At 44.3% G+C, this 20,843-nt stretch overlaps 1 protein-coding gene and 1 long non-coding RNA gene across 3 annotated transcripts; both read left to right on the plus strand.

The window, feature by feature from the left end:
* The first annotated feature begins 229 nt into the window (after nt 1-229).
* On the plus strand, nt 230-4,940 carry asrgl1 (asparaginase and isoaspartyl peptidase 1). Of its 2 annotated transcripts, none has more exons than XM_029521551.1 (7): nt 230-349; nt 1,131-1,336; nt 2,701-2,843; nt 2,941-3,095; nt 3,733-3,854; nt 4,218-4,328; nt 4,444-4,940. In XM_029521551.1, the coding sequence occupies exons 2-7, from the start codon at nt 1,150-1,152 to the stop codon at nt 4,653-4,655; spliced, it is 930 nt and encodes a 309-aa protein (XP_029377411.1). In that variant the 5' UTR covers nt 230-349; nt 1,131-1,149; the 3' UTR covers nt 4,656-4,940. The 2 variants fall into 2 exon arrangements, with proteins under 2 accessions (XP_029377411.1, XP_029377412.1); XM_029521552.1 differs by having other exon boundaries at nt 236-349; nt 1,087-1,336.
* Nucleotides 4,941-8,259: 3,319 nt separating this feature from the next.
* LOC115055744 (uncharacterized) lies at nt 8,260-17,983 on the plus strand. The gene is made up of 2 exons (XR_003841718.1): nt 8,260-8,603; nt 13,511-17,983. It is a non-coding gene; the product is annotated as an uncharacterized LOC115055744 (long non-coding RNA).
* The last annotated feature ends 2,860 nt before the right edge of the window (nt 17,984-20,843 follow it).

Consider the following 20,843-nt stretch of genomic DNA (forward strand, 5'->3'; position numbering starts at 1 on the left):
CATCATCATCATCATCATCATCATCATCACCATCATCACCATCATCATCATCATCATCATCACCATCATCATCACCATCATCACCATCACCATCATCATCATTCATCCTCTTGCCGCACATCCAAACAAGCCACGAACCCTGCAGAGGGACTTTTCCTGAGAACCCAGAGACGTGCTTTATTTTGAAAGAGGTCCTGTCCCGGAAGTGCTGTGGCCTTCCTGGTTCTTGTTCCCACTCGTTAATTTGGAGCGAACGCGTTAGCTGGTGCTGTTTATGTCCTGATCATTTCCGGCCGTAATCGGTGGATTGGGTCTCGTGCAGGAGTCCCATCTGAACGCTCGCGGACAGGTGAGTCTGAAAGTGGAAATAAAAGCGTCCTGAATGGTCCGTTTTAATTCAGGGACAGATGTCAGTCCACCCTGAGACATGAATGAAAGCCTCTTCTCTCCTGTATGTATATATAATGTATTTTCAGATTTATCCATTAATAAGCTCCATTTAATGTTTTTAGTATTTGGTATCAAAATAAAGTTTTCCCCGAGGTTCAATATTTTATTCTTAAAATTACCTGTGAATGGAAACATGGAAATGAACATTTCACCGGTCAGCTCAGACAGGTGGATATGGCAAAATTATTGTGAAATAAAGTTCCACTAACTCATAAATTCATATACTCTAATGCCTGCATATTTACAGATCTTTAATCCTGAACAGCTTCCATCTGAGGTATGCTGTCTGTGTTTTCTGTATTTATCACAAAAAAAGGCAGCAACAAAGAAGAGAAATGATGTTGGTCTGTTTTTACATGTAATAATTCAGGATTGATAAATCTTCACAGAAAACTGAACTGTAATGGACAGACAGGATCTGTTTACTGTTCATTGACCAAAAATCAATTTTGAGCACATAAATACACATTGAAGTGAGTCCAAAGGGGCGAGTTTTTATTTTTTGTAAGAAGATTCCCAAGTTTTCATTTGAGGTTATTTGTTTTAGAGGAGCGACCCAAAATGTTTGAGGAATGTGTGAAATTAAACTTCCAGAATCTTCCCTTCATGCCAAATGCTGCCTCTTAAAAACCACAGTGGTTTTAAAGAGGCAGTCCACGTCTTGTCTCTCTGGTCCTCAGACCTTCTCGGGGGACAGACATGTTGCCAGTGGTGGTGGTCCATGGAGGGGCCGGTCAGATCCCCAAGGAGCGCTCAGAGATGTCCACTGCAGGCGTGTGCCGGGCAGCCCGAGCGGCCTACTCCATCCTCCAGGGAGGAGGCAGCAGCATGGACGCCGTGGTCGAGGCGGTGTCCCTGCTGGAGAATGATCCCTCCTTTAATGCAGGTAATTCAGAAACACAACGTTACGGACCTGTGTGGGAGTGTGTCAGAGACCCTAGCTCTGCTAGCTCTGCTAGCTCTGCTAGCTTCACAGCACGTTGCAGCCGCAGAAGATGGCACATCCGTCTTTGGAGGAGAGCTGCACACCAGCTGCTCCTGCACCACCTGAGCTAAACCCTGCTCCTGCTCCTGTGACTCCTGCTTGGCATCACGGATGGCAGCCCTTCATCCCAGTCTTTTCCTGTTTCATGACAGAACTTTCTTAGCATCGATTTCAGTGTTTGATGTCACCATGGGATTCAGGGTGATAGTCGCTGGACATAGAGTGGGTGACTCCCAATGCACAAAGAGTTTGTTTAAAAACCCTTGAAAGGAAATTTGCTCCTTGGTCGGTCTGCACCACCTTTGGGAGACCAAATGTTGTGAAGAACCTTGTGAGAGTTTTGGTGACTGATGAAGCAGTGATTCTACAGAGTGGAAAGGCCTCAGGAAATCTGGTGTTGACTCACGTTATAGTCAGCAGGAACTGGTTTCCAGCCTTAGTTCGAGCCAGCTAACACACACTCTAAGGGTTCTCCCGTGGCAGGGAGGGGAACTGGAGGGACAGGCTGGTTTGGTTTCCTCACAATCTGACAAGTCAAAGAAGTTCTGCAGAAACGTGCTCACTGCCTGCACCATGTGATGGATCACTCACTGCCGCATCAACACACCATTCTCAACAAAAAATGGTTGCTTCTCAATGCACCTCGACTTTTCAGCAACATTGGCCCAGCACTTGGCCAGCGACGAGTCACTTCTCTGAGCTTTGATGAGGGCCTCGCGCGGCAGTGGCACAGCTGAGTCAGGCTCAGGCTCAGAGGCTAGGGACTCAGTGGATGCCCGAGGGGAAGCATCAGTTGGTCCCACCCCTTTTGGCAGTTTTTGCCTCCATGCTTCACACTCAGCAGTAAGGTGGCCGGTCATGGTCGGTCTTGTCTGTCCCGCCGAGGAGGACCTGACCGATTGTTATTCCGCACCTGGTAGTTTGATTTTTCACATATTAATTTTTTTCCCAGTTTTTAATTTTTGACTCATTTGACTCATTTTAGACTCATTGTGCACATTTCAAACAATCTACATTCACAATTTGTTACAGAAGAACAGAAAAAATAATCAAACAAAATAATGAAAAAGAACGAGTGGTTGACTTTAGCAGCAGCCAGGATTGAAACTTAAAGAGCAAGAGACTTTTTCATAGTTTCATATAAATCATTTATGGACTGAGTTTCTTCTGTGAGTGCCTTTTGAGATGTAATGTAGTTTTGGTTTTTAATCTCAAACCAAGTGTCCCTCTGAGCTCTTAAGATTCTGTCCAAATCCACGTTTCAGGCTGCGGGTCGGTGCTGAACGTCAAAGGGGAGGTGGAGATGGACGCCATAGTGATGGACGGGAAAATGCTGAGAAGCGGCGCAGTGTCCGCTGTACGCAACATCGCCAACCCTGTTCAGCTGGCCAGACTGGTGATGGACAAGGTGTGTGGACTTCAGACACTGAAGAGTTCCACCTCTTTCATTATTTTTTATTTATTTATTTATTTTTTCAGATGTGAGCTTCTGCTCTGTGTTTCAGACCAGTCATGCATGTCTGACAGCAGAAGGTGCAAACCAGTTCGCCTCAGCCATGGGTGTCCCCAGCGTCCCCCAGGAGTCCCTCATCACAGAGTACTCCCAAATGCGCTGGAAGAAGAACCTGACACCGGATGCCGACCCTGTGGAGTGCCAAATGTGAGAGCCAACGTCTTTACTTTGGTTTTCAACGTGAAAATCAGACAGCAGAGAAATTTCCTTCACGCTGTGAGTCCCAGATGTCGACAGCTGCAGACTCAAACCCTGACGGTGTTTTGGTGACACTTTAACCCAGAGTTTTTATCACTGTGGTAACAGCTGATCTGTGCAAAGTCCTCCTAAATCAAAGGTCGGTCTGCTTCAACAGAAAGTCTCAGTTTTGAGCAGCAAACAATCACATTTTTATCATCTTAAAAACATTCCTAAAATACGGCTATGATTCATTATGTCACTGCAGCAGCCTTTTTATCTCTCTGATAGACATCTATCTGTGACCAGGACCAGCAGAAGAGACACATCACTGCTGATATACTTATAGATTTTAAGATTGTATTGTTTTCTACCTGACACCTTTGGACCGTTGGATGGTTTGTTTTGGGCCGTTCACAACAATCTGTCTGAGTAAATCAGAGCTGGATCTGTGAGCGCCTTAAAAACTCTTTAATCAGGGAGCTTTTCCTGCTTTAACCTCCCCCGAAGTGTTTTCTGTCTTTAAATATGATATTTTCTTCTTGTCTTTGTTATGCTCTCTCTGGCAGATTTTAAAAAGCGCTCAGTAAAGATTTTTCTTCTGCAGGGGGAAGATGGGCACAGTTGGAGCTGTGGCCGTCGACGGTGAAGGAAATATCTCCTGTGCCACCTCAACAGGTGGAATGCTGAACAAGATGGAGGGACGGGTGGGCGACACCCCCTGCATAGGTCAGTTAGACAGTAAACTCAGTTAATCAGTGACTTCCACTGAGTTTTGTCTTTGCTGATAATGTGAGACACTTGAAGTTTTAATTGTTGCCTCTTGATTTGGAGTTAAAGGATGTTTCCTTTATAATAAGTGTTGTCATTTTTGTTGTTGTGTGTCATTTAAGAGCTCAGAGTGTGAAACGTCTCAGACTTTTGTCTGTTCAGGTTTAATAATCCGACACCATCAGCAGTCAGACTCACGAGAAGTGAAGGAAGTTTAACAGACGAGAACCTGCAGGACCTCCACAGACCACCAGAGTCAGACCCATGTTCCACTAACTGTGAGTGTGTGTCTGTGTGTGTCTGTGTGTGTCTGTGTGTTAGGGTCTGGTGGTTATGCTGACAACAACATTGGAGCCGTATCGACTACAGGCCACGGAGAAGCCATCATGAAAGTTACTCTGGCAAGACTCATCCTGTTCCACATGGAGCAAGGTAACATAACACACACACACCTGACAGTGACCGCAGGTAACACCTCCCCCTCCTCTCTTCCTGAGGCTGACTGAGGGGGTTTGACCTCTGACCTGTCACCCTCCTGTCTCCTCAGGTCAGTCAGTGGAGGCGGCCAGTGATCTGGGTCTGGCCTACATGAGGTCCAGAGTGCACGGGTTGGGGGGGGTGGTGACTGTGGACCCCCGCGGTCACTGGGCCGTCCGTTTCTCCAGCCGACAGATGTCCTGGGCCGCAGCCCAGAAGGACACGCTGCATTATGGGCTGTACACCGGGGAACACTACACACAGAGCATCAACGCACACTGACAGACACACAACGAACACAACATCTGAAGTCCAGGAGATTAACAATCATTAGAATGAATGTTTTATTGATTATTGATTGAAACCTCCGTCAAACCCGAGACTTCTACTGTGTGATAGAACCTGACTTTGAGCTGATGAGGCCGAGAACAGCAGGAGGTTCTGAGTTCACAGCATCAAACTTTGGGTTGTGAAATTCACAGTTTTAGCCAAACTATTCCTGTAAGACACATCGAAGGTTTCTTTTTTGGTTTTGTAGTAAAAATTACATAGAAATATTTACCATCAGAATTTAGAGCTAAAGAGCATTTACTTTCTCGCCTCATTGTTTTTTCTCAGTTTGATGACGAGAACGACAAAAAGAGTTGAGTATGTGTGATTCTCCTGGTTTTTGTGTTTTCTTGTTGAATGATCCTTTATCAGAAAATAGCTGCTGATCACATGATGAATCTTGTGATGGCGATGATGATGATGATGGTGAAGTCCATGAATCTCTTAACATTGAGTGTTTGATGCTTCATTTGTCCATGAGGTGTGTGTGTGTTGTTGTGTGTGTACCAGTAGATGGCGCTGTTTCAGTATAAACCAACACACCTGCTTCAAACACAGGTCTAGTGTTGTGATGCTTCAGGTTTAAACTCTCAGCTCTTCGATGATGACGAGGATGTGAGCTCGACCGAAACATGATGAAGAGTTTTCCTGATCCGGACTCCTGACCCTTTATATGGCCCCTTGACCTTCCCACCCTGGATTTCCTGCCTCTATCTCGCTGTAGCTTTCAAAATAAAGCTCTCAAGAAGCAGGTAGTTTTCGGAAGTTATTCAGCTGATGAAGCGTTCAGTGAAACATTGAGATGAAAACAGCAAATGATAATTTCAGTTTATTTATAATTTAATCCTTTTTCTGTGTTTTTCCCGACATGTGGAATCAGACTTCAGCCAATCTGTTTTCTCTGCCACAGAAAACACATCAGGGAAATGTGATCCTCCTCCTCTTCCTCCCCCTCCTGTCTCCTCTGCTGGGTTTGCATTTTCATGTATACACAACACACATTTACTTCAATGTGCAAACAGCAGCTCTCTTCACTCCGGATAATTCCTTCACTAATGTGCAAACAGGACTTTTCTTTAGAGTGTGAGACCACTTCAATGTGAAGTCTGTTTCATGCTTCATTTGTCCGCAAAGTGTGTTAAAGTCCACTGATGTTAAAGGCTGCATTAACGCTACAAACCGACTAGGGGGCGCTGTTTCTTAAATTAATCATCATTTTTAATGACAAAACAAAAGTTATTGACATCGGACCCCATACCATGAAATAACGTACAACAAAGAAACAATCACATCACAAATAATCCACACAAATGAATCAAAACTAAAATCAACCTGTTTTATCAGCACCTGCAGCATCACAAAGACGTCACCTTTTTATAAAATCGTCCAGTTTTACTGCGAGGCTCTCAGTCAGTGGTGGTTTTGAGTCTTTCCAATTCATATTATTTTTCTCATCAATCAGGTAAATAACACCAGTGAATAAAATTGGGTCCACTGTTTGATGATGTTTTGCTGAATGTGCCACCCAAACGATGTGTTCATGGTCCTCAGTTTGACACACAAGATAGGACAAAGAGACAGACAGACGGTGTGTCTGACAGGTTTCACATTAAACAAGATGGAGATGTCAGCAGGGATTGGGTCATAAATTCTGACCTTTTTCGGATTAATCCTGAGGGTGACGTACTAAATGAATTATTATGACGTTGGACTGCTGCGTCCTCAGAGACGTCTGGAACGGCAGGAAGCAGCGATGGAGTCTCCACGTGTCTGCTGAGTCCTGATCCGGTTTAGTCTGACTGAATTCAGAGTGGGATGTTCTGAAGGTGCTTTGAGTGTCAACACTCTCACCTTCCCCCGTCCTCAGCCTGCTTTGATTATAAACACTGATACTTCACCATGGAGGTATTTTATCTGCCTCCTGATCCCGATACCAGGAGGTTTCAGCCCCAGTTTGTACCTTAAACAAAGCAATAATGAGGGTAGTGGAAAAGCAAACAGCAGACATGTGTTGTGTTATTTCAGGTTGACAGCCTGAGATGTACGTGTGTGTCCTTATAACATACTACATGTCTGAGAGAAGGGCTCCGATTGGCGGTTCAGGATCCAGGACTTGGCTCCGTGTTGGTGAAGGGGGCCTGTTTAGGGGCTCACCCAGGTTACCCAGACACCACACGGTGCTCACACAAAGACAGCCCGACCATAGAGGCAGAAGTGGGGGGCAGTCATATCAGCCTACGTGGCTGACGTTAAATCAAAAGACCAACATATGTGGCTTTGTGTGAAACCACCAGGTTGTTGTGTAACTGCAGTGTTAATGGCTTTTCTGACTGGGTGGTCTGCTCCAGGACTCAACTGACAGAAGCAACACTTTTGTTTGTTTATTGTACATTTGTTGTTGTTGTTGTTACGTGTTCAGGACAAAAAGCTGTATAGCTGCTCTGGATTAACCAGCTGTGAGGAATAAAGTGCTTTAGCTTTCTAACTGTCTCAGCTCACAGGTGTCCTTACAGAGGCCATAATCAGGACCAAAGCTGTGTGTTTTTAACTATTTTAATGCACATTTCAGTTCCAAATTACGCAGTGTGCTAGGACTGGAGTGCATCTGCTTCTGTATTTTAGGTAAAATGTGTTTGAGTGTAGTAAAACCTTCATCGTCCTGAGTGCTGTGAGCCATTTGGAAGGAAAAGCTGTTAGAAGAGACCGATATAACTGTCCTTTAATTCATAAGCATTATTATTGATACCATTTGAATATGTGTAAAAGTAAGTAAAAGATTAAAATATGTGTTTGTTGGGGTTTTTTTGGGAGGGGGGGTTTTGGTGGTAGCATAAAAACAAACTGGAGAGTGTGTGCACATGAAAGGAGACATGACTCTCTCAGCTGATCTGTGCAGAATGAAAAGGATATCAGTGCACAGCTGACCTGCCAGCAGTCAGCAGAGTGGAGGTCGACGCAGCCTCTGCAAGGTGACACACACACTGTGTGTGTGTGTGTGTGTGTGTTTTGTGTTGGTCTACATCTGAACAAAATAATGTGGGTTGGTGTGATGCTGAAATGTGTTGAGAAGTGAGTTAAAACAGGGAGCCAACAGAGAGGCCTCAAGAAGGTGTGTGTGTATGTGTGTGCGCGCGTGCACCAGGCTCTGGCTCCAAGGTGAGACCCCCCCCCTCCTCCAGCTTCCTGTCTGTTGGTCAGCGTCAGTGAGGAAGATGTCAAGTTGACGCTAAAGAGATGACATCACACCGGAAGTAGTCGTTCTTGGTAAAATCCCTTCTGTTGCTCTGAAGTTGAAGGTTTGTCTTTCAGGTTTTTAAGGAGCTCTAAAAAAACACACTTTAATAAAGTCCAGTTCACACAGTCAGTTTACTCTCTGCGGTCTTTAATAGGCCTTAAGTCTGCTTTTACCTTTTATTCTGAAAACACGGACCGGATGCAGTTCGGGCCCTGTCCTGGCTGACTTGACGCCGGTCCGTTTGAAGGGGGCCGGACTCCGTCCACTTTCCTCCCTACAAAAAGCTCCGGAGGACGGAGGACCGGGTCCGGTGGACCGGACTCCGGAGGGCCGAGGATCGAGTCCGGAGGACCGAAGGACCGGGCCTACCGGGCCTACCGGGCCTACCGGGCCTGCCGGGCCTACCGGGACTCGGGGAAGTTGGTGTCTGAGAATAAAACGCTGAAATAAAAGGCATGAAAACTTCCGGGGTTCCGAACTTCCGAAAGTCCTTGTCCCGGTCCCGGTCCCGGTCCGGCGGAGGGACCTCAGACCGAAGCCCGAAGCTCTCATCCGGACCGGAAATGGACCTCCAGCTGACTGTTAAAAGTCTGAGAGGACTCAAGATTAAAATGGTCCTCCAACACAAAGAGCTGAAGACAACGACTGTCCGTGAAGGGCTCATGGTGAGTTCACGTACCTCCGCTGTCTGTCCTGTACGGTTTACAAAGAAACGTTTCTTTAGTTTCTTCAGATTTATTACCACATTTCAATTCACTGTAAAACATTCGGTGTGCATTTTTCACATCGCTTTTTAATTCGGCATCGATTAAACACCGGAAGAAGCAACGAAGAGCACAGAATAACTCATAAATTCAGTTTTGTCTGGTTTTTCTCGTAGAAGAAGCTGGAAGAGGCCGATCAGCTGTGAGAAGCAGGGAAAGTTTTTATCGCCTCTTAAATTGTAATAATTGACCGTTTTATCAGCCGAATCTGCTCAAATCAATGTTGGAATCTGTAGCTGTCGTTTCTGGAGTCGTTCTGAGCTCTAAGTCCGCTGACAACACCAAAAGTTTTTAATTTGTGGATTTTTCTACCGAGTTCGTCGAAATAAATTTTTTTTAATAAGCCCAGCTTCTCCAGTCTGCAACTAACTGAGGTGTTCGTCTCATTTGGCTTTAAGTATTCCAGAAAGTTCAAACTTCACTATTTTTCAGAATATGGGGAACAAGACAAAACTTAATGAGTTGATTCTGTCAGTAATGAAGTTGTCCTGTTTGATTGTTCCATCAGGCTGTGAATGTTGGGAATGCCATGTGATTTGGTCCGGAACAACATGGGACTAATCCTCAGGGCAAAGAAATCATCAAATCACAGCCAGCCATTTGGGGGAAAACGATCAGTTGATCTAAATTCCCAGTTGTGAATTTGTTCAGTTCAAGTAGGCCGCTCCAAAAATAATCTTATGTAATGAGGTCAAACATTAATAGAATATGTCTGTTTAATAAGAATAATCAGTGGGTTGAGAGAATAAAGGGAAGAAGAGGTGAGTAAAAATAACCCCTTTAACAGGTGAAATTTCACTGGAGGGAGTCGAAAGCCCTGAGACGGAGCTTTCAGTGTATTTCACCTCATATTGGTGGCTGTCAGTCAATTTCCAAAAGCACATTTTAACGAAGTAATGAGTAATCAGTGGTGGGTTGACCCCGTCCGTCCTGTCTATTCATCCGTCTCCTTCCTCCCGTGGGATGATGGTTGGTTTGGTTCCCAGGCTGAATGTAGACGGCTTTATATCCGTCCAGTTCATGAGAATTCATCCCAAAGAACTGCTTCCAACCATCATCACCCGCCGTCGCTGTCTGGTATAGGATTCGTTAAATGTGTGAATGCATTCAGATCAGAGTGTTCTTCTTCAGCGTAATGCAGCAGGATCAGTGATCGGATTGTTAAACCGCTAAGCGGAGCAACATTCTCCGAGAGACCTTGATGAAGGCCTTCAGTGTGAAAGTGCAGCAGGCGTCACTGAGGTCCAACGCCGCGGCTTCTCTGTCGTACGCTGGAAATATGTCATAGAAATCACACAGGAAGAGCTTCAGATAGCTGAATGCAATTTATGTTCTTGCAATCCTGCCTGCGTGCGTGCGCGTGTATGTGCGTGTGTGTGTGTATGTGTGTGTGTGTGTGTGTGTGTGTGTGCGCCAAGTTGTTTGTGTTGATCCAGGCCTCTGGGCTCTTTGTGTTTGAGGAGGGGTCTCCGGCCTAGCACGGCTGACCTCCAGGTTGCTATGGAGACGACAGGAGCCACTTCCTGAATTCTCAGCCCATCCCACAGAACATTATAGGGCAGGAATCTGGAGCCGGACTCATGACAGGAGTGGAAAAACAAATCAGAGTGAATTCTCCTCATTCTTTAAAAACAAACCCTGATGCAGACTCAGTGATATTCAGTTTATTAGTGATTCAATGACACACGACGTCCCCTCAGCCCACATTCCCACATTTTAGCAGGTTTTAAAAATATATAATACATAATATTCAGAATAAAGAAGTGTGTGTTGAGCTGAGAAGTCCAACTGGTCCGTAAATGTGAATTTAATGAAGTTAAACGTCTCTGATTGGTCTGAAGTGTTGGAATTACTTTGAACATTAAAATAATCTGCGCAGCTTTAACGGGGGCATCAGTGGAAGTTTACAGTAAAGCGAACAGATCTGATAGTCTGATAGTTCATGACCTTATTTTTCCTCCGGTTTATTTAGAGAATCCAAAATATAATGTTGCCTGTTAAGTGTTGTTGGCTAACCCTAACCAGAATCTGTTGGCGTGACGCGTTCGCTGTCAATGAGACTAAAGAGGAAGCTCCCAAATATTTCAAACGGGGTTAAAGTAAGTTTTTAAATACAAGTGTGACTAGAACCTTCAACCTGTATTCTACCTAATGACCATCATGTTGAAGTCTATGGGAAAATGTCCCATCTCCTCCTCAGTAAACGTTTTCCTGGAAGGAGGGGAGGGGTTGGGGGGGGCTACAACTGTGTGAAGGACAGTTCTCCCATCTAATGAGGATGGAGTACAGTTTTCCACAAACAAAGATGGCTGACAGCAGCATAGATAATGTTAAAGAATACGGGGCTGCATCTCTGAAGCTCCTTAAATAATATTTTGACTATCGTCTTTAGCAGTTAGCGACGCACTCTGAAACTTATCACTGCACAGAGGAAAAGGGATTAAAAACCGACCACAGAAGGTGTTAGGAAGGGGTTTATTATCAACTTTTCCAGCATCATTGCACAACATCGTTTCCTGTGAGCCCCCCTTCGCTCCACGCCGGGGGGGTGGGGGAACATTAACCCGATGTCTCCGTCCTTTAAGAGTCAGTGGTGTTAATAATCAGAGTGCTGGTTTCACAGGCCACCAGCTCTGTTAGTATTCAGGACCCGGATCAGAATATCCGCTGGTCCGTTAAACTGCTGACAGTGACTGATACACAAGGTCAGAGCGAGGGAGCTGAACCAGAGAGGGAGGGGGCGCCTTACAGGGAGGCCTGCATTTGTCAGATCAGATAAAGAATGGAAACTTGTAGGAAAACTCCAGCTACACACACACACAGTAATGTGAAGGTCGTGTTGTTAATGAAGATAAATTGTAATCTGGTAATGAAGTCAAGGGTGCAGATTATATTTGTGTAACCTACGCTGTAATTCAACCTCGGCCTGAAGTCCGGAGGGAAAGTGTTTAACTGTCTCTGACTGCTTTCCTTAAACTGGACGTTGGAGCTGCAGTCTGAAACCTGTTAATGTAAAATCTGCTGAGCAGCAACTAAAGCAGACTGGAGGTTCAAGTCGACCCTCGCTGAGTCCAGTACTGAGTCACCCATTACATATCAGCTAGGAGGAGAAGCTGTGTGTCTTTCATCGCATCCTCGTGCTCTCTGATAGTTTCCTGAGTGGTTTGGTTTTTCATGACTGAGCAGGTTTGACTCTGACATCAATGTCACCTCGAATTCGCAGAAAGGAACTTTCCAGTGTTAGCTGTAAGTTTCTGTCCTGTTCGAACAGCAGCACAACTTTAGTTTCTGCATTAGAGAGTTTCTGAGAATCCAGCAAAATTCTACAAAACCAAAACAATATGGAAACAAAAAAAGAGAGAGGCAACTTTAAGTCAAAAAGCTGCAATGAATTAGAACCAACAGTCTTCATACATTCAGCTGATGAAACACAAGAAAAGCTGCTGAAGTTCAAAGAGCCACTTTGGCTCAGACAGAGCTGGAGGTCATCGAAGGGCGCTTGATATAGTGCACCTTTTAAGGGTGTTTAATCTGGCACACACACAATGCCACACTCCCATTGTGTTGTTGTGTTTGTGGTGTAAAAGAAGTGTCTCTTGAGTGGATGAAAGGACACGGAACGAGGTGCTTGGTGCACTTTAAAGGTTTCCACTGTAGCAGTTTTAAACATCAATAAATCACCATTCAATCTCTGCCACCTCAGAATATTTACTGTACACACATCAGACCACAGTCAGACAGACCAGCAACACCAGCAGTCTGTCGGGTTTTTCCTCTCTGCACTTACTGACCTTAAAGAGGAGTTTAAGATTTGAAACGATGAATAACTCCTTCGTGTGTGCATCAGCCCAAAGTAACAGGCAGTGTTCTACGTCAGGAAATGTTTAACACTCTCAACATGAAAATCAGATTGTTATCAAAGTTCTTGTCTAAAAAATGGAAAAGAAGCCGGACGGCTCAGTGAAGTTTCCACATTAGAGCAGCATTGTGCGGTTGTGTGTTTTTAGATGAGAGCCAGTGGTCAGATTTCATCTGTGGTCCTTTTCAGCCACCTACTTTCAGGAGCAGCAGTGTCAGAAGTTTAGATTTGTCCAAAAAGTCCAAATGTGAATCTCCTTGTTTAACAGGCTGGACTTTTTTTTTTTTTTTTTTTCCTACGCTGCTTTCAGCTAAAACACAAAACCTTCAGTGTTTCCTGCAGACTGTATTCAGGCCTGTGAGCACAGTTATTCTCCACACCTGCCTTTATTTGTCTCTCTCTCTCCCCCTCCATCACTCCCTGTCTCTCTCCCTCTCTCTCTTCCCTCTGTGTGTCAGTCGGTTGCCAAGTGCTAAGAATCTGGGGAATGCAGGATTGCAATGTTCTGATAAAGTTTGCTTTGTTCCCCAAATGACCTGAGTGAGAGAGAGTGAAATGGAGTGCGAGAGGGAGGAGTAGCTATAAGTACACACATACACACAGACGCACACAGACACACACAGACATGCATACTTGCACATGAGCATCTTGTTATTCTCCAGAAAGTGTGCAGACATGGACGAAGATGCATAAACACAGTTTTGTAATTGGAGCTAAGTAACGTGTGCATTTGGATAATTAAGATTCCTGACGCTTTATCGTCGCTCTACATTGTCAAACCATCCATTAGGCTTATTTACAGCAGGCTGCCAGCAGTTAAGAGCCTTCTGACAAAAGGGGACCAGGAGTCAAGGACTCTCGGGGCTCCCCAGGATTACTTAACGAGCATGGCAGAGATTTGTAATTTTAATTAGTTTCTTCGAACTCTGTGTTTTCTTTCACTTTGTAGTGAAAGCAGAAGCTAATCGAGCGTTTGAGCCAAAGATGGGAAGTAAGTAACAAACCTCATTGACTCTTTAACCGTCTCATCATACAAAGATGTCTTCTAATGCGAGATAACCTTTAAAATCCTGTTTTCTTTCTATGTTAGTGAACAAACTGCCCAACTGTGGTCGTCTGTGAGAATAAGACTGGACCTGATAATCTGGTTCTAACGTGGGTTCAGAAGAAACCGGATTTCTCCTTCGACTCTCTGAATCTGAACCCAACACTAAAAACTCTATCCTACGTTGAGACCAAACCTCAAAACGTCACAGAATGATACCGTAGAATTAATATTTTGTTTCCTCTTTTTCTCCAAAACCCAAGGTTTCTCTCGGACAAATTAAAACAAAATGGCAGCTCACAATGTGACGGGCGGCGCGGCGGTTGGGTCGATACTTGGTGCTTGTTAATGGAATCAGATGTGGAGAAGGTGAAATGAAGCTCGCTCCCATTAAACTGATCCATCCGTCAAATGTTTCTAAATACACGCCGTGAGGCTTCGTCTTTGAGCAACAAGGATTTACGCCACGTGTTGACGAAGCTCGGCTCAAAGTGTTGAATCACATCTGAGTGTGGCAGCAAATGTCAGTTTTCTTTCTTTTTTCCGGCGGTTTGAGGCTTCAGGTCTTTGTTAGCGACGAAAGAGGGAACGGAGAGAAATGCCATTCCATGTCTTTATCTGAGCACAGGACACACATGTGATTGCATGCTCTCCTTCTCTCACTCACTCACTCTCACACACACACACACACACACACACACACACAAAGGCACATTCATGCTAATGCTAATAAAGACCCGCAAACACACAGAAATACCAGCGGAGGGGCACATGGCTCAGCTGTCACAGTTGTGAGGAAGAGAATTCGGGTTGTAAACAAAGTGTGTGTGTGTGTGTGTGCGTGTGTGTGTGTGTGTGTGTAGACAAGAAACACGCAGGAAGTGAGCGTTTGGGTTTTAGGGGTGGGGGGTCAGAAAGGGCATTATGGGAGTCTTCCACATTCATTTGCGTGTGAAGAAGTAATTAAATGTGTGTGGTTGTGTGTTGAGTCGTGGGAGTGTGCATGGTGGCTAAACAGAAAAGCTGAGTTGTGTTTACATTGTGTGTGTGTGTGTGTGTGTGTTGAGGTGCTGGAATGTCACACAGTGATAGATGCTTGCTGGACAACAAAAGCCAGGGAAAGAAAACATAGAAACCATTAACTCCACTGGTTACTGGGTGTGTAACTGTAACACACGCATGCTGCTGTAACACAACAGTGTTGTGCTGAAGAGTTGACTTCTGCAGCTGTTTGTATATCCAACGTCTCCAAAAAATGAGCAGAGCTCCTGATCAGATAAAGATAGAAACTTCAGATCAGCTGTAGATGACCCAAACATATGAGAGGAACTTTTCTTTGGGAAACAAAGAAGGAACATTCCAAGTGTTTTTAGTTAGTTCTGGTTTTCTGATTCCAGAGAACAGTCTGAACTGGTCCGACAATCAGATGATTTTAAAATGCCACATTTATAAAGAAACAGACAAAAGGCAGAAAATGGCTTTAAAATGACTAAAAGGATGCTTTAAAGGCAAAGTTTTATGTTGCTAACGTTATTTCTTCACTCAAACAAATGGCGATGCTAACTTTTGTCTCCATCACTCGTCTTCTTCCAACGAAGACAACATGCTAACCTCCAATCAGATCTGAAGATGTAGCTCTGGACCAATCAACATCCCTGAGTCACTTAAAAAAATGGCGTCTGTAAATCGAACCTTAGAAACTGCACAGTTGTTTGTGTGTCGATTCTGTAAGACGTTGCACAAAACGGAACACAACAAAACTAAAAGGATCTTGATTCTGTCAGAAGTTCCGGCGGCCTTTAAGTGTTTTCAAACGCTCTCATGAGTCTCTAAAATAGTATTTCTGGATTAATGGTCGTGGTGAGCTGCGAGCTGACAGACAGATGTGAAGTCTTACAGTGAACAGTGAACGGCTTCAGAGCACTTTGTACAGTTTTACATTCCTTCTGTGCTTTTCTGTGATGGACGATTCCCGGGACAGACGGCAGGAAGGCTGGAAGTGACATGGACAGCCTGAGCGGGGAGGGAAAGTCACCAGCTGGCAGCGCGACAATCTCCTTTTTCCAGATTTTCTGTTCTTCTTTTTTGTCTTGTGATGTTGCCTTGTGTGTGTCCATTCTGTGTTTTTGCTGTCTCTGAGGTCACTCTTTGGGGAGTTGCAGGCTCCTCTCCGGCCGGTTGGCAGTCGGGGCTACTGTAAACATCCTTGACTGGAAGCTGGTGTTTGCTTCGGGGGCTTTCAGTCGGATGTTTGCAGCAGCCAACTGCTAGTACCATCGCTACGTTTCACCAGCAGACACAACTGTGACGGGTCGATGCAATGTGGACCTGATCCATCGGACCAGACCACCTGGTTCCATTGTGGTCCAGTTCTGATGCTGGAGGAGGTTTTGGTGGACGGTCCAGTCGGACTGATTAATGACTGATAAGATGAACTTTCTAAATTTGACGGTGAGTAAAACTTTCTCCAATCATGAACTGTGACTCGGTTCACTGTAAATATGTCCTGAGAGTGTTTGTGGGAAAGATGATGGCAGTGTTTGTTGTTCAGGCCTTTGGGAGACTTTTCTGTCCCCTGAGGGGACGGAGCAGGGGACGAGACTGTTATTCCTAAATAGTTTGGTTTTCTAAAGTTAAGGGGAAGTGGGTGTAACTGCAGGGCCACGGACAGGGAAGGAAGGAAGGAAGGAAGGAAGGAAGCATTCTAATATTACCCCCCCACCCCCCACATTCATCATACCATGAATGAAGACATGCTGTGCCTTTTTGCAGTTTCTGTCTAAACAGTCTCAGCGTTCCTTCCTTGGTGCTGGAAAACTCAGGAAATAGTTTGGTTCCTAAAAGCTGGAAAGATTCAGTCGAACAGCTTCCATTTGATTCTGCTGTCGCTGTAACTGGATCCCATTTCAGCTTCTTTAAAAAAGGAGAGTCCGTCTGTGAGAAGGAAGCTCCCCCACCAACACATTTGGAATAATTTATGAATGTTTAAATGGCTGCTGATCAACAGCATCAGTAGTGTGTTTACAACAAACACACAACAACAACAACAACAACAACCAGCCAGTCCAGCTCCAGTCTCAGGCTGGTTTCAGCTCCACGTCTTCAGAGTTCGTCACATTTTAACAAAGCTCTTAACTTGCGTTGACCTCTGAGTTCTCTGCGGTGTAAACATCCTACACTCTCGGCATCGGCCCCTGGTGGCCGGGAGTGGGACTGTTTGCACTGCCTGGCTCAGGAGCTCCACAGCAGCAGGAGATGAAAACTTTTTATTCCCAGCTCTTTAATCTTTAACTCATTTTTTTTTTTTTTTTTAGTTAGCTGATCGTCCGCTCTCAAAGCCAGCTGGACTTTATGTTTATGTTTCAGGAAACTTCCTGTGAGGGAGGAAAACAGGAAATATATGAGGAGGAGAAACTACGTGTTGCTCTTTTTATATATTTTCCTTCATTTACACGGGAAGAAAAAAAAAATCTCTCTAACCAAGATGTGAGCTGAAGCGATTTCAGAATGTTTGGGAGAAATTTTGGGAATTTAAAGCAGATTTTCGTATTTCAACTTTAACCCAGAAATGGTCATCTGGATACGTATCTTCAACAGTTTTTATGTATTTTGTGTTCACTGTCTTTATGTGGTGGAGGCCGAAGACAAATTTCCATCTCATGTAAATGTGATATACAATAAAGGTTCTGTTGTCATCTGACCTGAGCACCGTGTTTCATGTTAATGTCAGCCATCTTTATTTATCGTGTAAAAGAATGAGAACATCTTCGACTTTTGCTGCTCAGTTAGATACGACCTGAAACAGCCGTCATGTCCGGCCTGCAGCAGCTGTCAGCGTCACGTCTCTGAGGAAACTGGATTCCCGCCGACATGCAGGACATGAGCACCGTTAATGTAACACGATGAACGTGACCAGAGCTTCACGCAGTCTCGGCTGAAGGAGTTTGTACGACTCTTCTGACGTCCTCGGTCAGACTGCTGGGGAATGTTTGCCATTCAGGACAGGAAACAGGGAGCGGCACGCCTCTGATTGGCTGGATTCTCTGACCCAGCGACCTCGGTCATGGTTGTCCCACTGGGGGTGGACACACACACACACACACTGTTCAGAGTGTGTGACGGAGCGAAGTGGCAAAACGCAAAAGGACAGTTAAGAAATGAGTGAATGAAAATAAGACCACCTCAAACTATTTAATGGTGTTGATATGTAATTGTTTATCTGTTCAGTGTTGTTGTGTGAGACTGTGGGTTGTTGTTTTTTTTGTGCGTTTGTGTGCTCCGTCCCGTATGGAACATTTTTCCTGATCTCGAGGGAAAAACTGGAAACTAACATGTTTTCTTCAGAAAGCTGAAAATGAATAATGAAGTGAAAACATTCATCTTTGTTTTCCTGAGTGTGATGTTCGCGCTGTGATGTGTGTGTGTGTGTGTGTGTGTGTGTGTGATTGTGTGTGAAAAGCCTTTATGGTTTAGAGGCAGTAGGAAGAATGGCACACAGAGGAAGCAGAAACAGTGGCTGTTTGTGTGTCTGCTATTCTGGGACTAAAAATACACAATCTATAATAAATACATTGGAGGGAGGATGTGGCTGTTTAAAGAGGACTGACTGAAGTCGATCTGAGCCAGATTCAGAAACCTGAACTGGACCTGGTGCCTGGTCCGAGGGTCAGAGGTCACGCTGGTGTTGACCCCCAGTGAGGGATCAATGACGTCACGTCTCCAGTCAGAACAGTAGGGGGCGTCACTTCCTCCAGAAAATAAACACCATGATTCATTACTAATGGACTTTAATGACTGTGTATTTTCCCACAGCAACACAAAGTTATAAAACACACAACATGGCGCACACATTAACACACAGTCATTGTACATTAACTATAAAAACATTGAACCACAATGGCACACAAGCTCACAACTGTGAGGGAATGAAAAGATTTTAAAAAAATTATAAATCTGTCACATGATTTAAACTGCACTTTGAAAACTTCAGGTAGTCACAACAAACGTTTCTACCCGACAAAACCTTCCAAACAACAAAGGACAAATAAAATCTTCAAACTAATGAGAATTATATTAAATGATTAACGTAAATTAACGTTAACTTCCTGATGCATTGCTGAAGTGTGTGTGAACGGACTGCAATGACTGAATTTTAGATGTCTGGATTTCTCCATCTTATGTAAAATATTTTTAACTTTTATATTTTCACTTTGCAGCAGGAAATAATGAACAAAATAAGAGCACAACATTTAAACAGACATGAGTGATTTGCAAAAGAAGACTGATGTCCACAAACACACCACAAGATGACGCCATAGAGCCACGATGGCGAACGACAGCTGAGGAGCTGTTCTGACGTTTGCCTGAATTAAAAGAGGAAAGACAGTTCATTTAAAAAGAGCAGTGATGATCAGAGTCTCAGCATCTACTGTACATTCTCTGGCCTTCAGGGTCGTCAGGTCAGTCAGCAAAACAGGCATCAGCTTCCTGTTTTCTGCAGCCCAGAAAGCAGAAGTAGATTTTCTGCCTCAGCTTTAGTTTCTGCCGCAGCAATGGAAGCTGGAAAGGCCCCGAAACCAAAACTGCATTCAGTTTCAACACGTCACAGTGAATGTAAAGATGTTTCAGCATCAGCTACCACTGACTCCAGACTGACGTGGATCCTTTCTGATCAGAGTAAAACAAAATCAGTTTGTTCATGAACCTTTCTGTTGCCGCCCTCTAAAAAAAACAAAGAAACAAAAAAACTGAGCTGCAAAACTATTAATTCCAACTTAAAACCTTCATTCGTCCCAAAAATCATGTGATTTATGAAAGATTTTGGCCTAATATGAACATTAAAATCAGAATTATTAAAGAGGAATGTTTTTGTTCTCAGAAGAAAAAAACATTTGCAGATTTTCTTTCCATCTGTCTCTGAACGTGCAGCTTTGTAAGAATCATCTGAACCAGCAGACTGCAAACTAACATTTTACTTCAGGTGTTCATTTTTACAAGGCACCAGAGCCATTTGAGTGTTCCTGGATGAATCTGGATGATAAAAAACTGCCACTGAATGAACATAAAATCTCTCTATCTTCCACGAGCACCAGCTGTTCATCAGTTTATATCTATCAGAAAACAACAAACAGCAGCGTTGCCGTTGAACTGCAGTTAGTGACGCAGCTTTTGGACGTGCTGGTGTGAAAATAGGTGAGTTCTGGTGATTATGTGTCTCCAGCAGCGACTGAACTTTCACGATCTCCCCTGAAGGATCAGAGAGGAGAATATTGTGAAATATCTTTTTTAAGGCACAGCGCCGCGCTGCACGGCATGCTGGGAGGAAATGGAAGATGACAGGACAGGAAGCACATGGAGACACCATCTGTTGTTGGGCAACAATGCAGAAAGAAGTGCCAAACTGACACACACACACACACACACACACACAAGACAAACAGCTCAGGCTGCAGTGATGAGATAGGAAACATGACAACAACAACAGTCATAATGGAGGTGTTAGCATTCTTAGATTAAGCTGTGCAGCTCTGTCGTGGACTGTCGTGGATTTGTAGACCAGCAGCACTCCAACACCTTCATATTTTATCTCCTGGAACACGACGTGACGTATTCTGCTTGAACACAAGCTGCTGTGTGACTAAAATGGATCAGAAATTCATATTTCACTGCTTTAAACTTCAAACCACACAAATCAAAAATGTGTATTTACAGACTTTACACCATGACGCTGAAGGTTTTTTTCACTCAGCTGTGCAGTTTAACTCTGAGAAGGGATGACATGGAAACAGAAACAGAACCAGAAACTGTCAGCATTATTGAACTTTTAACCTTTTTGTCTCATCTCGTCTTCGTTTGGTGAAAAACCTTCTTGGTACAAAACCAGACTCTGATTCAGACCCTCTTTGGTTTTTATTCTCATCATTTCTCTTCTCTCACTATCTTTAAATGCACCCAAGTCAGAGACACCAAGCCAGGCTGCTCTCGACACCTCAGCTCTGCTGTCCAGTGTTTTCTCATCAGCTGCAACAAAGCATCGCTGACAGGACGAGAAGAAGAAGAAGAAGAAGAAGAAGAAGAAGAAGAAGAAGAAGAAGAAGAAGAAGAAGAAGAAGAAGAAGAAGAGGTTGGCTGAGAGTGCGGATGAGTCACTAAAACAGAGCCGACGTTCTTTGAGGCTGCCAGCCGTCACATCTTCCTGCTGAAGCCTCTCCGGATGGCAGCCAACTTTCTAATCACA

Source organism: Echeneis naucrates, chromosome 15 (assembly GCF_900963305.1).
Source record: "Echeneis naucrates chromosome 15, fEcheNa1.1, whole genome shotgun sequence".
Lineage (NCBI taxonomy): Eukaryota > Metazoa > Chordata > Actinopteri > Carangiformes > Echeneidae > Echeneis > Echeneis naucrates.

What these genes read in the sequence shown, in the direction of transcription:
- asrgl1 (XM_029521551.1), top strand. Translation starts at nt 1,150, where the DNA reads ATGTTGCCAGTGGTGGTGGTCCATGGAGGGGCCGGTCAGATCCCCAAG. An exon ending in CCAGACTGGTGATGGACAAG is followed by an intron (nt 2,844 to 2,940) that starts GTGTGTGGACTT and finishes TCTGTGTTTCAG; the next exon opens with ACCAGTCATGCATGTCTGAC. An exon ending in GACCCTGTGGAGTGCCAAAT is followed by an intron (nt 3,096 to 3,732) that starts GTGAGAGCCAAC and finishes TTTCTTCTGCAG; the next exon opens with GGGGAAGATGGGCACAGTTG.